We start from the raw sequence: 16,592 nt of genomic DNA, 5'->3' as shown, positions 1-16,592 counted from the left end.
TAAGTACACCACATCAACAAGTTCCCCTTTGTCCTTGTTGCTTGTCCCTTCCCTAAAGAACTCTAATAGGTTAATCAAACATGATTACATGATCCCTTTCACAAAACCATGTTGACTCTGGCTGATTGCATTGAGATTTTCTCAGTGCCCTGCTATAATCTCCTTAATAATAGTTTCCAGCGTCTCTATGCTAGATGTTAAGCTAACTGGCCTGTACTTTCCTGCTTTCTGTCTGCCTATCTTGAATAGAGGAGTTATATTTACAATTTTCCAATCTGATGAGACCTTTCCAGAATATAGATAATTTTTCAAAATTAAAACCAATGCATCTACTATCTCAGCAGCCACTCTTTTTAAGATTCTAAGATGAAGTCCATCAGGACCTGAGAACTTGTCAGCTTTTAGTTCCAATAATGTTCTCAGTACTTTTTCCATGGTGAATGTAATTGTTTTAAGTTCATTCTTCCTTTCACTTCTTGATGCACACTTATTTCTGGGATGTTATTTGTACCCTCTACAGTGAAGTCAGATGCAAAATATCTATTCAATTCATCTGCCATTTCCTTGTTTTCCATTATTAATTCCCCAAATTCACTCTGTAGATGACCAACATTCACTTTACTTACTCTTTTCCTTCTTAAATACCTGTAGAAAGTCTTACGACCTGTTTTTATATTTCTAGCTAGCTTTCTCTTGTACCCTAATTTCTCCCTCATTTTTTTAGCCATTCTTTGCTGTTTTTTATATTCTTTCTAATCTTCTAACCTGCCACTAATCTTTGTAGAATTGTATGCTTTTTCTTACAATTTGATAATACCTTTAACTTCCTTTGTTAGCCACGGATGGTAGGTACGTCCTTCCTCTAGAGCATCTCTTTCTAACTGAGATGTATTTTTGTTGAGTATTACAAAATGTACCCTTAAATGTCTGCCACTGCATTTCTACTGATTTATCCCTTAACCTAATTTCCCAGTTCGCTTTAGCAAGCTTCCTATCCTCATAATTGCTCTTATTTCAGTTCAAAACATTAGTCTTAGACCCACCCTTCTCTCCCTTGAACTGAACGTGAAATTCAGTCATGTTATGATCAATGCTACCTAGGGGCGCCTTTACTTTGAGGTCATTAATTAATTCTGCCATGTTGCATATTACCAGATCTAGAATAGCCTGTTCTCTCGTTGGCGTTAGCACATGTTGCTCTAAGAAACTGTCCCCGAAAACATTCTACGAACTCATTTACCAGGCTAAATTTCCCAATATGATTCGCCCAATCTATTTGTAGATTAAAATGACCCATGATTATCGCCGTACCCTTCTCACAAGCCCCCATTATCTTTTCCTGTATGCTCTGTCCTACAGTGTGGTTACTGTTAGGGGGGCTATAAACTACTCCCACAAGTAGCTTCCTACTTTTACTATTTCTTATCTCTACCCAAACCGATTCTACATCTTGATCTTTAGAACTAAGGTCAGCTCTGTGTATTGTACTAATGTCATCCTTAATTAACAGAGCTACCGCCACCTTTTCCTAGCTTCCTGTCCCTCCTAAATGTCATGTATCCTTGAATATTCAGGTCACAGCCTTTGTCATCTTGCAGCTATATCTCTATAACGGCTATCAGATCATAAATATTTATTTCTGTTTGCGCTGTCATTTAATGTTTTGTTATGAATACTACATGCATTCCAATACAGAGCCTTTAACTCTGTCTTTTTACTATTTTTGCCACCTCCAGTTTAATTGCTAGTGCACTCTTCAGTTTGTATGCACTGTCCTTTCTTGCCAGCCTCTGATTATTACTTTTCTTATTGCTACCTTGCTCTCTTGCCTTGTCTTCTCTCTTTAATTGATCACATCTTCTCATGCTCGATCTCTTGTCCCTGCTATTTAGGTTGAAGTCCTCTCTACCATCCTAGTTATGTGACTTGCCAGAACACCGGTTCAGGTGAAGACTGTCCCAATGGTACAGCTCCTACTTTCCCCAGTACTGGTGCCAGTGCACCAAGAATCAAAACCCATTTTTCACACACCAATCTTTCAGCCACGTATTCAACTTCCTGATCTTATTTACTCTATGCCAATTTGCTTGTGGCCTCAGTTAATAATCCAAAAATTATTATCTTTGAGGTTCCGCTTTTTAATTTAGCCCCTAGCTACTCATACTCCCTAAGCAGAACCTCTTTCCTAGTCCTACCTATGTCATTGGTACCTACGTGAATCATGACCACTGGGTCCTGTCCTCCCAGTTCCTCTCCAGCCCTGAGTAAATATCTCGAACCCTGGCTCCCGGCAGGCATCACAGCCTCAGGACTCTCCTCTTGGCTGCACAGAACGATGTCTATCCCCCTGACTATACTGTCCCCTACTATCACTACATCCCTATTTACCCCCCCTGCTTGAATTGCCTCCTCTACAATGGTGCCATGGTCAGTTCGCTCACCCACCCTGCAGCCCCCACTTTCATCCATACAGGTCACAAGCACCTCAAACCTGAGGCTCCTCCACTTCTACCTTTGGGTCCCCATACTTGCCTCACTCACCGTCACACCCTCATATCCTTGACCACTGACAAAATCAGAAGGCTCTTTCCTAAGGGGTGTGACTGCCTCCTGGTACAAAGTGTCCAGATAACTTTCCACCTCCCTGATGTATCGCAGTGTCTGCACCTCAGCCTCCAGCTCAATGGCTCTGAGTTAAAGCTCCTCAAGCCACAGGCACTTACTACAGACGTGTTTGCCCAGGATCACACCACCGTCCAGGAGCTCCCACATTATGCAGTCACAGCACATCACCTGCCCTGCCATCTTTGTCATTTAATTAATTTATTTTTATTAATTAATTTATAATTAACAAACAGTTACTGCCAATAACCTTCGCTACTGCTAGTAAATGATACTACAGCTAATAAGACCTTACAATTACTAATAAATTACACAAGTTTTGAAGATAAACGAGTAAAATGCTCTAAGAATGCAGCCACTTTACTCTGGAGCCACAGACTGGAATGGACTTGGATTGCTTTTCTAGGCACTGTTGACTGCCTCTGGGTCCTCTTTTCGCCCACTGAACAGGTATGACAGCATTTGTAGAGAGACAAACAGTCAAATTTTCAACACAAATACTTCTTCTTTAACCTGCTTAGTCTTTCCAGTACTTTGTTTTTGTACCTGAAAAATTATCTCTGTTTCTCCTTCCAAAGATGCTGCCTGACCTGCTGAGTATTTCCAACAATTCTGTTTTTATTTCTGCTTTCCAACATTTGCAATATTTTGCTTCTGTAGCCATTTTGCTAAATTTCTCAGCTGTCCTTTTGTCCTATGGTAGTGAGAAAGAGGCTTCAAGTGCTGTCCCCAATAATATATTTACTCAACTAACATTAAAGCCCACCTTTGTGGTGTTGCTATCTTCTTCTACCCTATAAAAATAAAACTCAGAATAAATTTCAATAGAGTCTCACCAATTTATTCATCCAGTTTGCCCTGTATGAGTGACGTTACTAATTTTTACCAAGGCAATTTTCCTTACTTGTGTTCAATTTTTCACAACAACAACTGATACCTATAAAATGCCTTTAACATTGAGAAACATCCCAAGGCACTTCATCATAAAACAATGCATGACATAGAGCCACATGAGATATTATGTCAGGTGACCAAAGGCTTGGTCAAAGAGGTATGTTTTGAGAAGAATCTTAAATGAGGAAAGCAAGGTAGAGAGGTGGAGAAGTGTAGGAAGGGAATTCCAGAATTTGGGGCCTAGGTAACTGAGCCATGGCCACTAATGGATACCACCAAGGGGAGGCAATGGTGTAGTGGTATTGTCGCTGGACTAGTAATCCAGAGACCCAGGGTAATGATCTGGGGACCTGGGTTTGAATCCCACCATGGCAGATGGTGGAATTTGAGTTCAATAAAAACCTGGAATTAAAAGGTTAATAATATGATTGTTGTAAAACCCAACTGGTTCACTAATGTCCTTTAGAATAAAAAAATTATAATTGGGAATATACAAAAGGCCAGAATTAGAGGAGTATAGATATCTTGTGGGGTTGGAGGAGATTACAAGAGATAAAGAGGGGCAAGGCAGAGATTTGAAAATAAGGATGAGAATTTTAAAATCAAAATGCCAGTAAGCACAGGGGTGATAGGGGAATGGGACTTGCTGTGAGTTAAGGCAGCCAAATTTTGAATGACCTTAAATTTATGGAGCGTAGAATGTGGGAGACCAGCCATGGTTGCATTGGAATAGACGAGTCTACAAGTAGCCAAAGCATGGATGAGGATTTCAGCAGCAGATGGGGCAAAGTCGGGCGACATTATGGAGGTGGAAATAGGCGGTCTTAGTTATGACACAAATATGAGGTCAAAAGCTCATCTTGAGATCAAATGTGACCCCAAGGTTGCAAACAAAAGGTTGCAAACAGACTGGCTTAATCACAAGCTGTTGCCAGAAAGAGGATTGGAGTCATAGATAGGGACTGAAGTTTGGAGCAGGGACTGAAAACAATGGTTTGGGTCTTTCCAAATTTAACTGGAGGAAAATTTCTGCTCGTGCAGTACTGGATGTTAGATGAGCAATCTGATAACTTAGTAGCAATGGAGGAGTCGAGAAAGGTGGTGGTGAGGTAGAGCTGGGTCTCATCAGTCTACATGTGAAAACTAATGCTGTGCCTTGGATGATGTTGCTAAGGGGTAGCATGGAGATGAGAAATTGGAGGGGGCCATGGACAGATCGTCGGGGGACACCAGAAGGAACAGTGCAGGAACAAGAAGAGAAGCCATTGCAAGTGATTCTTTGGCTATAATTTGATAGATAAGAATATGACCCTTAACCTGTGACTTTGTCTAAGCGATTCGCCAGTGGATAGTGCTGGCTGCTTACTGGTTTTCAGTAGGACCCAGTTGGGATTCAGATGGTCCTGAATCACCTTGAACTATAGTAATAGATGGCCTTGGAACTGATTCAGTCATGTCTTCCTTTGTGATGGTTTGATGGTTCTACCATTTTCTGGTACATCTATCACAGTGGAAGTGGGCTTAATCAGCCAGACTCAGCATCACCTCAGCAGCCTCATCGGTCAACCAAGCTCACGACTTAAGCACAACCCTTCGCCTGTGTGGAAGCAGACCCGAGTTTGAGGAAACTTGTATTTAGTGCAATAATGGCATTAATGAAACCAGACAAGCTAAAATACAAATTTCCAAATTTTCAGCCTAATGATGCAATAACAGCAGAAGTGCGTGCTTCAGGTAATTTAGGGCCAGAGACTTAATTACAATAGTAATAAAGATGTGACTGATTTTTAAAAAAATCTTTTCTAGCCATCAATAAAGGACCCAAGATCACAGATGCTATTGATCAAAGGTCTTGTCTGTCTGAGCAGTTGGTATGAGTAAACAGTAAACTAAATATTGGGCAACCAATTTGCACACACCAAGCACCCACAACTACTGTTATGATCCCTGTAGAGACCGATAACTTTAAAAAAAAGATTTGAATTCCCAGTGACCAACTTAAGGAATCACACAACAAAATTTTAGGTCTTAAGGCTTTCACTGTAACAACCAAACATCGACTAAACATTACTTAGTAGGCAGACTACAGAACAGACATCCTTTACTAGTATTTTAATACTTTTAAAACCCCACGCCACATTTATAATTTATAGCGCGCTCTCTGCAGAACTGCAGTCTTTACAGTTCAAAGTCACTCCCAGCTTCCAATGGCCTCAGCCCTCTCTGTTTCGCTGCCGAAGGTCCTTTCCCTCAGTCTTCTGGGAAATCCTTGTCTCTCTCTCTGGCACACCTTCTCTCTCTCTCTCTCTCTCTGTGTCTCTGTGTCCAGGATTTTTTAAAATAATACTGCCTGGAAATCTTTAAGTCTGCACAAACAAAGAGCAGCTGCCTCTCTCTTTGTGTTCAGGTGTGAAATATGACACTTGGGTTTTAGTAAGTTTTGACCTGGGCCCCCTGTCCCCCATGATAACCAACACCTGGCCTGTTGCCAGGCAGAGTCCAATACAAGTTCACACAATTCTCCTTTTCCAGGGCATCCTGTTCTAAATTAAAAGAGACAGTCCAAAACATAATCACCTTACAAAAGCTTGCATTTGTAACTTAGCAATGTGATAATGAGCAGATAATCTACTTTTGTAATGTTGATTAAGGCATAAATTTTGACCAGGTCAATGGGAATAACTGCCTTGCTCTTCTTCAAAATCATGCTTTGGTATCTCTTATGTCCATCTGAGAATCAGACAAGGTCTCAATTTAACATCTCATGTGAAAGCTGCACCTCAGATAGTACAGCGCTCCCTCCATACTACACTGATATCATCTTAGATTTCTGTTTTCAAGTCTTTAGAAGTGGAACTTGAACCCACAATATTCAGAGTCAGAGACAAAAAATGCCACCAATTGAGCCACAGCTGGTAAGAAGACCTCCCATAACATTACTCGCAGTAACTCGAGAGGTTTTATAGGAACATGGCATTATGTCAAGTAGTACTACCAGGGATAAACCTGTTCTGATGAAAGGTCATTGACCTGAAACATTAACTCTGCTTCCTTCTCCACAGATGCCATCTGACCTGCTAAATATTTCCAACATTTTCTGTTTTTTCTTCAGATTTCCAGCATCTACAGTATTTTACTTCTGTATTACCAGGTACAGTGATTTATCAACTCTTGGAATCTGCAAACACTAGCAAAAGGGCCTGGAATCTGGCAGTACAGGGATGAGATTAAAGGATTTAGCAGTATTTTGAGGGGATTTGGGGGTTGTGGGTTTTAGGATTCCAGAACACTGCAGAGGGCAATCCTGGGAAAACTGGGCAAGATCCTGGGTTTTTTAATCAAAGGAAAGAGCTCCTGAATTCTTGGGGCATAGTGAAAGGAGGTCACAGGGTCTAGGAGCATTAGTGGCAGTTCTGGAATCAGGGAACACAGGAAGTGAGCTCTTACAAATGTATTAGCACTGAGAGATGAAAGTTGAGGGAGGCAGGACTGGAGATGAGATTTTGGAGCACTGGGAGGACCACTGTATGGCATTAATGGGGTTTATAGGGACTGGCAGCATTCGCATGGTCTAATATCCTTATGTAGTATAGTGCATTGCAGAATGGGAACCAAACTAATGTTGGCTCTTTTTCAATTATAATTGCCCATATCTTTCTGACAATCATTCTCCTCCCCTGACCTATTTCTGCCCCTTCTGTGTCCTCGCTTATTCTCACAAGTATACTTTCTGCTTAAAATGAAAGGATGCAAAATCATGAGCCAGACACGCACAATTTCTTAATACACACCCCTGGCATGTTTCAGGAGCATAGAAGTGGAAAATGCAGTGCACTGGGAGTTTTACTGGCTTATACAGTCTTTAATAGGTATACCTAAATGTCCAAAACTGAGGCAAGGTTAAATCACAAAATGCTGAAATGGTTCTAAGATTTTGCATAAAGAAATGTTTTATTTTTTTTGGCAGACAATACTTAGTAATCAACACATTCAGTAACTGGAAAATGATGGTCACACTGCATTGATTATCAGCTAATTTTCCTACAGGCTTACGGCACAGATATGAAGAAGAAAAGCAAGGGTGTCTAAATTATTTTTTGTTATCCACTCATCTTCCTGCTTCAGCCATATTGTGTCCTTATAAGTCAATAATCCCCAGATAAAAGCATGATTTACATAACATGCAATAAGATGAGGAATCAGGGATTTTAGATATTTTATTGTAGAGAAACCATCATTCAGAACAAAAATTAAGCCTCTGTTTGTAGAAGTGTCGAAACTGCATTTGGGGCAGAGTTTTCTGCCTGTCGGGTGGGCCATGCGGGAGCAGGCGCGGGCGGGCGTGGACCCAATCGCTGCCCGCAATCGGGTCCACGCCGCCATTTTACGTGGGCAGGCCAATTAAGACCTGCCCAGCGTGAAATGCGGCTCCCGAGGGCAGCGGGAGTGGGCGGGCGGCGGTGGGACTGCAATGACTGCCGGATCCAATGGTGACCCGGCGGCCTGTTTTAAAAAGCTCCTGCGGCCTTTCAAAGGCTGTGAATCATGGCCAGTGGAAGGGCTCCCCAGGGTGCTGCTGGTGAGCAGGCCAGGCAGGAGGGTAGGGCAGGGGGGCAGGGTGCCCCTCGTTTTTCTGACAATTGCCTTGCTGCCCTCCTCAAGGAGGTGGCAGCATGGCGGGAGGTCTTTGTACCCCAGGATGGCAGGAGGAGGCCTCCCCCGACATGACCATGTGCCTGGGAGGAGGTGGCGAAGATCGTGAGCTCCCACGACGTGGTGCAACGCACCTGGATCCAGTGTCGCAAGCGCTTCAATGACCTGTTGCGCTCGGGAAGGGTGAGTACTGTGTTGGCATTGGTCACTTAACCCAGCAGATAGGCTTTCCCCCTGGCACCGCCCCCTCCCCCCACCCCCTCCAAGTCTGAATGTAGTGACTGCATTGAATCATTGACGGTATGTGTCCTTCGCTGGGTGGGCCAGCAGTTATCGCTCATGCCAAAGTCACCCTGAGAGGGTGGTGAAGAGATGGGTTCTGCACCCGCAGCAGTACACTGAGATCCACATTACTGTTTTGGGGACAACCTGGAGGAGCTGCACCCAGCCGCAGTGCTGGAACTCCAGGACATGTCAAAGTCAGGGTGATGATAAGTTGGAAGGGAAGCTTCAAGGTGGCGTGGCACCAATCAATCTGCTGTCCTCTGCGCTCCACGTGCTTAAGCCTCCTTGCTATGCAAGGTTAGACCGTGTGGCGCCAAATGTGATATAGGCAGCATTTGTCGGGGTGGGGGGGAGGTGGCGCAGGGGGGGTGCCTAGCATCTTTGTGTGAGTGTTCGGCAGCAGTGGGGTGAGGAAGCACTGGAGCCCTGCAATGTCCCACTGGGCCGTCCACGAAGAGAATCCAGGTACAAGTAGCACTAATCAATGCTCTCCTCTCCTTTACAGGAAAAGAATGCACATAATGCCACCGAGCGGGTGAGGACCGGCAGAGGGCCGGCCCAGTTGGCGATTCTCAGCCACTTCGAGCAGGAGGCCCTAGATCTGGAGAGGTGCCATGTGCCCAAGTCCACCGGTGTCGGTGAGGCTGGGGTGCCATGGGCAGGTATGTTTGCCCGGCAGTGAGGTCACCATTGTTTTCCCAACAGCCATGGCAGTGCCGAATGTTCAGTGATTGAAGTTTGCAACATGGCTTAACCATTGCCGTGAGGAGGAGCAGCAGGGGCCCCCTCCCACACCTGAGGGCCCTGAAGTCTCAGACTCACCAGCGTCACACCATCTACAGGCAGATACTAGTGCCTTGGTGGGAATTAGAACATCGGCTAGTGTCCCAGGGTGGATGAGGGCACTTCACAGTCGCTGGAGGAGCTGGCAGAGACAGAGAGTGTCCATGGCACCAGAAGACTGCAGGGGACCAGGCACATGCTCAGTTGGTGGCTGATGATGTGCCTCTGGAGTCATCCACGACGCAGCAAACATAGGAAATGCTGCAGGGTGTGTGGGGGCATCTGGTAGAGATATTTGAGGCTATGCTTGGCTTGGTATCCATGGTGGAGGAGTCTATGCGGACCATTGCCGATGCAATGAGCCTCATGGCTAAGTGCCATGCATTCCTCCATGGAGAGATTGGTGACTCTCGTGGAGAGGCTCCTCAAGGGGACCCATCAGGGCTTCTTGGGGATGCACTCTGACCAGCAAGCCCTCACATCGGCATTGACCTCAGCTGATCAGTGCCAGTGTGGGAGATGGTCTGGGCACCAAGTTTCCCAGCTTGGTGCCCATCCATCCACGGTGAGCAGGGAGGTCTGAACCAACCTCACGTCGGCGCAGCAGCTGCCTGTCGTCTCTGCAGGCTCCTCTCAGGGCACTCCGGATGAGGGCAGCAGCTCCTCCGCCTCTCTGCCAGTGACCACTGCATCCGATGAGGGTTCGATGACTGGGGAGATGCCAGCTGTGGAACTGGCAGTTCCCTCCCAGGCGGGGCCCGCACAGGCTCCACAGGCCAGAGGATGGCGGCCAAGGTCATCGAAGCCAGCAGGACAGCACGGTGAGCAGGCTGTCTCAGATGCCAGTCCCAGTGAGGGGGCAGCACCAAGACGTAGCACCCGAAAACGCAAACATAAGGCACCTTAGGCGCACCAAGGGTTTATCACTGGTGCTTTTGTGTTGGCCCGCAATGAAGTCTTTCTGAGTTGGTGTGATGTTTAACACCTTGGTCATTTTTGTTTTCTTAAGTTCCTTTTGTTATAATATTCAATTCAGACATGTCACCATGGCTGAGGGTTCATCTTTTCTTCTGCAGGTGGATGATTACCAATAATGTTCTGAATGAGTTGTGGGACATTCAACTTTATTAACAAGGTCCTTAGTTAATGTTCCTATCCAGGCAGATTTTGCACTCAGGTATCGAGTATGGAGCCTGCAGCCCAGGCTTGTCCTGGAGGTCCACATGTGGTGTGCTAGCTGAAGGTTCATTGGATTAAAGCCTCCCAGGTGTCCCTGCCTCCCTAGAGTATGCCCCCTCAGCATTTCCCTGTGCGTGTTCATCCTCGGACTCACTGCTGGATTCATCGTGAGCAGCCACAGCCACTTCGTCTGCAGCTTTATCATCCACAGTGTCCCCCCTTTTGAGCACAAGATTGTGGAGAGTGCAGCATGCAACCATTATCAGTGACACACGATCTGGGGGGGTATTGGAGTGTGCCCCCTGAGCGGTCCAGGCATCAGAAGCACATCTTGAGAAGACCAATGGCTCTGTCCACCACAGCCCTTGTGGAGGTGTGGCTCCTATAGTACTGCTGCTCAGCTTCTGTTCTTGGATGGCGGAGCGGTGTCATGAGCCACCTTCTGAGGGGATAGCTCTTGTCACCCAGCAGCCAACCATCCAGCCGGGCTGGAGCACTGAAGAGCCCCAGCACCTGGGAGTGTCTGAGGATGTAGGCGTCGTGGGAGCTGCCTGGACACCTTGCACAGACTTGTAGAATCAGCATCCTGTGATCATACACTATCTGCACGTTCATGGAGTGGAATCCTTTCCTGTTGACAAAGGCACCAGGCTCACCTGATGGCCACATGTGTGCAGTCTATTGTGCCCTGGACGCGGGGGAAGCCAGCAATCGCTGCAAAGCCTCTGGCTCGCCATGTCTGGCTTGCCTAGTCCCAATGGTAGTGGATGAAGGTCAATGCAAGCCTGAACAGAGCATCTGTAACCTGCTTGACACAAGTGTGGACAACTGATTGGGAAACACCGCAAAGATCATCCACCGACCACTGGAAGAAGCCAGAGGCATAGAAGTTGAGGGCAGCTGTGACCTGGCATGGGGTGTCCACCCACACGGTTCGTGGAGATCTCAGGCCCAATCATCTGACAGATATAGTTGACTGTCTCCCATGAGAGACGGAGCCTCCTTCGGCACTGCACCTCAGACATATTGAGGTAGCTGCTTCGCCGCCTGTATACCCCGGCAGCAGGATAATGGCGTCTTCTGTGCCCCTTCTGCCTTGGACTTTGGACTACCTCTTGGCCCTGCACCCTTTGTGCCTGTCCTCCCAAAGGTGGCTCCCCTGGAGGCTGAATGTGGACTACCTCCTGGCCTCCTCCCCCTTCTAGCCCTCCCTTCCTCCTCAGAGGAGGTGCCTCCAGTGGAGAGTCCAACTCCCATTCGCAGGCTAAGGGAAGGCTTCCTGAAACCTGCAGGCCCAAAAAAGATTCTTCACTGCAGAGTGCAGGCCTGAAAGTTGTAAGTTCAGTCCAAGCAGCTGGTATGCGTTTTTAAGTATTGCAGATCACACAAGCAAGTATCAGTAACTTTGAAAAATCAGTATTTGACAGAGCACACTCACGACCCCACTGAGCCCTCTTATCCCGCCCGTGGATGGGGTTTATACAAATGTGCCCTACTCGCCTGCCCATTGTGTCCGTGCGCCGACCCGAAGATCGCACGGGCGCCGAAAAATCACCGTTAATTGACGCCTCAAGGGCCTTAAGTGGTCCATTAATTAATGGTGGGCATGTAACAGAGATCACTGCGCACTCGCCAAACGAAATATCGTGATGGTGCGCGGTGACGTTGGGACGCTCGCCCGACATCACCACGCGTCATTTTATGCGTCGGCATGCGGGTCCCACCCCTGCACGCCAAAGGGAAAATTCTGCCCTTAATGTTATTATGAACTTTCTTTATCATACACAAAACAGGCTTGTCTTTGCAGCTCTGCAGACGTGACAAATAATATTCCCCATTGCTGGTTATTTCTGAAAGCTGAGAAACTAAAGGAAATGTGTCCCACAGAGAGACAACTGGAAAGTTGTACATTTTCCACAACATAATCTAAGTTTTAAAAGCGCTGAACTGCCAAGCAATGGTTAACAGCATACCTGCATTGCAAACCAGGCACAGTTGAAACAACACTATAAAAGGGAAATCTATAGATAGGACAATTGTCTGTTAACTTCATTACCTTTCCTTAACAGAATCCCTAGGGCAAGGTAGGCATGGAGGAATGTTATACCCAGGATCATCTGAGCAACCCATGTCATTACTGTAAGGTATTCCAAAATAGTAGTCAAAGCCTGTAACAAAAACAGAGTAGTCATCAAAACTAACCTTGCCTTTTAATGCTTCAAAAATGTTGCTGCATAGACCTCTTTTAAATTTGCTTCGGTAGTTTTGTATTGAATGCAAATTGATCAAGTATATCTTTGGGTCTATGGAGAAACAGAATTAACATTTCAGGTCAATTACCTTATGTCCGAGGTTTCTCTTTTGTTTTTCTCCCCAGAGACGCTGCCAGACCTGCTGATTATTTCCAAATTTTTTGATTTTATTTCAGATTTCCAGCATCTGTCATATTTTGCTTTTGTATCCTTGGACTGCTGTACTTGGCTCAGTAAATGTTTTAGATCAAGTTGCTGTAAGGAACAGCTTTTTTAAAATTTATGTATCATTAACTTTATTTTCTCAAATTAGCAGATGCAAGCCGTCAATGGTAAGGTTGATAGTAGAAAACTGAATAAGCACAAGTTCAAAAAGACTTTGGTTTATCAGAGCTGTCAATGCTGGACTACAGGTGCTACTTTTACTCGCAAGTCAGCACCATGCTCTTGATGGCCTTGTGTCAAAATGAGTGATAGATTCACAGCCCATGACTTAATCTGAGATTATCAATAATATAGCTATTCCGGGTCACTAATTTTTCTGCAGTAGTTGTTAGTGACTGAGTCACATCTTCTGGCTACTATAAAGTGCTTTCAATTAATTACATATTATGATTCATCAAGCGGGCTTGGCTTCACGCCTGTAAGTAATGCGGTAAAGAAGTAGCTGGCAGAAAGTCCTACCAAAAACATATTAGGTTAAAATAAACGATTCTGAAGTTCTGAGGAAGAGTGACATTCAACTTGAAACGTTAACTCTGTTTCTCTCTCCACAGATGCTGCTAGACCTGCTAGGCATTTCCAGCACTCTCTTGTTTTATTTTAAATAAACTATTGTGGCCTTCTCTAATATCAGACAAACTTCTAAAAGAATTGACTATCTAATCAATTATTTTGGAATATTAAAAATCGCACTAGCAGTGGGAGGTTAATAAGCAGCATTCTATGCATATGTTTCAAAAGCATACACTGAGGGCAGAATTTTGCCCTTGGTGGGCGTGCGGGCCCCACCGGCTCGGCGGTGGGCGGACAGCCAACCCCCGCCACTGAAACGGGGCCCGCTGCCATTTAGAGTGGGCAGGCCAATTAAGGCCCGCCCAGCGGCCTTCCCGACAGGAAGCGCTGTGCGCTTCCTGTGCGGGGGGGGGAGGGATTCCCCAGCTGTCGCGCGCTGCTCCCTGAGACTAAGTGGTGTCTCAGGGAGATCACTGACAGTGCACAAAAGTTAAAAATAGAAAAATAAAAATATTATTAACATGTCCCCCTCATGTGACAATGTCACACGAGATGGGACATGTTAATAAAAACGACAAAAACTTTATTAAACTTTTTAAAAACGGACATGAAACCTCATCCAGCCAGTGGATGAGGTTTCATGTATTATCAGGAGCCCGCCGGGGCTCCTGACCTGCCCACCAGCCTTAAGGTTGGACGGGCAAGTCTTTAATGATCTTAATTAGCCTGTCAATGGCCTTAATTGGCCATTGACAGGTCGGCAGGCGGACAGCTGATTTCGCTGTCCGCCCACCTTCCTAAAAATTTAAAGGGACCGGGATGACGTCAGGGGTTCCTCCCGACGTCATCCCGTGTCATTTTCCCATCGATGAGCGGGCCCCGCCCCCAAATCGCCGACGGGAAAATTCTGGCCTGAATTTCTTAACTTGCAAATTTAAAAATGAGGTGAATGACAGTGCCCATGACTAACACTTACACCACTTAGAAAATAAAAGTGCAACACAAAAATTACATGAATATATTTGCTTTCTCCCCATTCTCATCCCTTTCACTTCTGTTTTTCCTTTTATCAGACTGTGCAATCTCTGGATGTCATTATCTAATTTCCTTTTGATTCCTCTCACTTCCAGGCAATGGTACTGAGATTTCCCTATGCTAGCACCCAAAGTGCTTGATCTTTGTTTCAAAAAAACTATGGGTCAGAAATTCTCAAATGACTCTGAAGCTTGGTGGTGCAGAACCATGTTATACCTGCAGCCATAAACATGGATCCCACCCCAAGTGATGGGGCAAGGTTATTTAAATATTTAGGGAGGCAGTCCACACTGCATGGACACCACAAAAATGCTTAACCCAATAGCCAGCTAGGAAATCAGAGTGTTCTGTGTTGTCAGATGGCAGAGAGTGAGGACTTATATATTGGCAAAGAGAAAGTGAAGGGGAAAGTGCAATGAGATTATCAGGTGTCTTAAATCATTAAAATATGACTGGTGGTATTTAAATGTTAAAACAACAACTTGCTTTTATATTGCTAAAATGTCCCAAGGCATTTCACAGAGGCATGATGAAAACATTAGTGCCAAGCTAAATAGGGGAAATAAGGCAGGGTGACCAATGGGTAAATGCTAACCCAATCTGACCAGCAGGGTACTGACAAGATTGGATCTGGTGCCTGTTTTACACACCACACAATTTTACTTTCCACTTAAGTCGATGAGCTAGGTTAAAATCACCCTGAAAAAGTTTGGTCAAAGAGGCAGGTTTTAAGGAAGATCTTGAAGGAAGAAAGGGACATGGAGGGGTTGGTGTAGAATCTCATTCCTGTGTGTACACGATACAGGCTCAGCATCACCAGCATTATTGTGGCGGTTATTTTCAAAAGTGGTCAATAGGAAGGGACATGGGGAAATCTCAGAGCACGTGGCCATATCTTCTTGCTTCATTTAAATGCACTCTGCAAGCTTCTGGCAAGCAGATCAGGGTCATCATGGGAACAAACTGTGGTGCCCAGCTTTTGGAACACTTTCAGCAGAGTGCCTTTCTGCCCCATTTATTTTTTGCCAAAGCACCTCCACGCCACTCAAAAATGAGAAGTTTTCTTGGGGAAAATCTAGGTCCGTGGGTTTATTTCTGTATTTTAGCCAACTCTTTTTTACTGTCAACTTTAGTGAAGCAGCTGCTAATACTAGAGCTCATTTAAAAAAAATTGAATTAGGTTTTATTCAACAGCATGATTAATAAACAAGGGGTGGGTAATAATCGCTGGCTTTGCCAAGTGATAGTCACAACCTGGAAATGAAATGTTAAAAAGTTCCAGGCTCTTTGCCGGAATTTAGTGGTTGGTTGCCTATTTGTATGCATTTAACATCAGTTAAATTAGCTGAATCATATTTCCTGTTCTCCGTGTAGCTGTCTCATCAGTCACCATTAGCCCACACAGGAAAGTTGCATTTGTTGATTTATTGCAAACTTGATTTAATTTTTCTGTGCTCTGTTCAGCTGCACTATCCGCCACCAATTTAACATTTAATCATTTTAATGCGTCCACTATCACTCATAACTTCCTTAGTCTGAATGTATTGTGACTCAGTTCTACTCCCATTGTGTTGAAAGCAAGCTGGCACCTATACACATTCCCTGGCTGAAGGCTACATGCACAATCATGCTTAAACTGTTGTCATGGGTTTTTGTATTGCTTATTCCACATCCTTTGTTAAAAATTAGGAAGAGCTAAGTTCTGCAAGATAGCTGTTAGCAACTTGTGCTTAAAATGCAACCTGTTAGAAATTATTACTGAATTTTTCAAACAAAAAAGTGGATTTTCTGTAAAATTGTAATGCTAAATATCACAAATCATGAATATAACACGGGGGGGGGGGGGCTAGAGCTGGATAGAGGGCCAGTGATAGGTGGAGATAACCAAAAGATGTCACAGACCAAAGGAAAAAGAGGTGTTGAAGGTAGTGATATTATCTAAGGAATGAGCTAATTAAGGGTAGAAAGCAGGACAAGCAAGGTACAGATAGCCTTGGTGGGGTGGGGTAAAGGAATCGAAATAGGCTAAAAGGTAGAGATAAAACAATGGATGGAAATACATTTAAAAATAATGGAAATAGGTAGGAAAAGAAAAATCTATATAAATTATTGGAAAAAACAAAAAGGAAGGGGAAAATCAGAAAGGGTTGGGGA

The 16,592-nt window shown here is 44.8% G+C and overlaps 1 protein-coding gene across 4 annotated transcripts in view; it reads right to left on the bottom strand.

Moving 5' to 3' along the window:
• arsg (arylsulfatase G) overlaps window positions 1–16,592 on the bottom strand; it is a 200,014-nt gene that overhangs the window by 73,073 nt on the left and 110,349 nt on the right. For all 4 annotated transcript variants that reach the window (XR_013580618.1, XM_078571072.1, XM_078571073.1 and 1 more), the window contains exon 6: window positions 12,473–12,584. Coding sequence is in view for 3 of the 4 variants with exons in the window: in XM_078571072.1 (XP_078427198.1) it covers window positions 12,473–12,584 (112 nt within the window). In the remaining variant the exon portion in view is untranslated. The remainder of the gene's footprint in view (window positions 1–12,472; window positions 12,585–16,592) is intronic.

Source organism: Cetorhinus maximus, chromosome 24, assembly GCF_964194155.1.
Source record: "Cetorhinus maximus chromosome 24, sCetMax3.hap1.1, whole genome shotgun sequence".
NCBI lineage: Eukaryota > Metazoa > Chordata > Chondrichthyes > Lamniformes > Cetorhinidae > Cetorhinus > Cetorhinus maximus.
The sequence above is the reverse complement of the archived record's forward strand: the minus strand, read 5'-3'. Positions and strand labels throughout refer to the sequence as shown.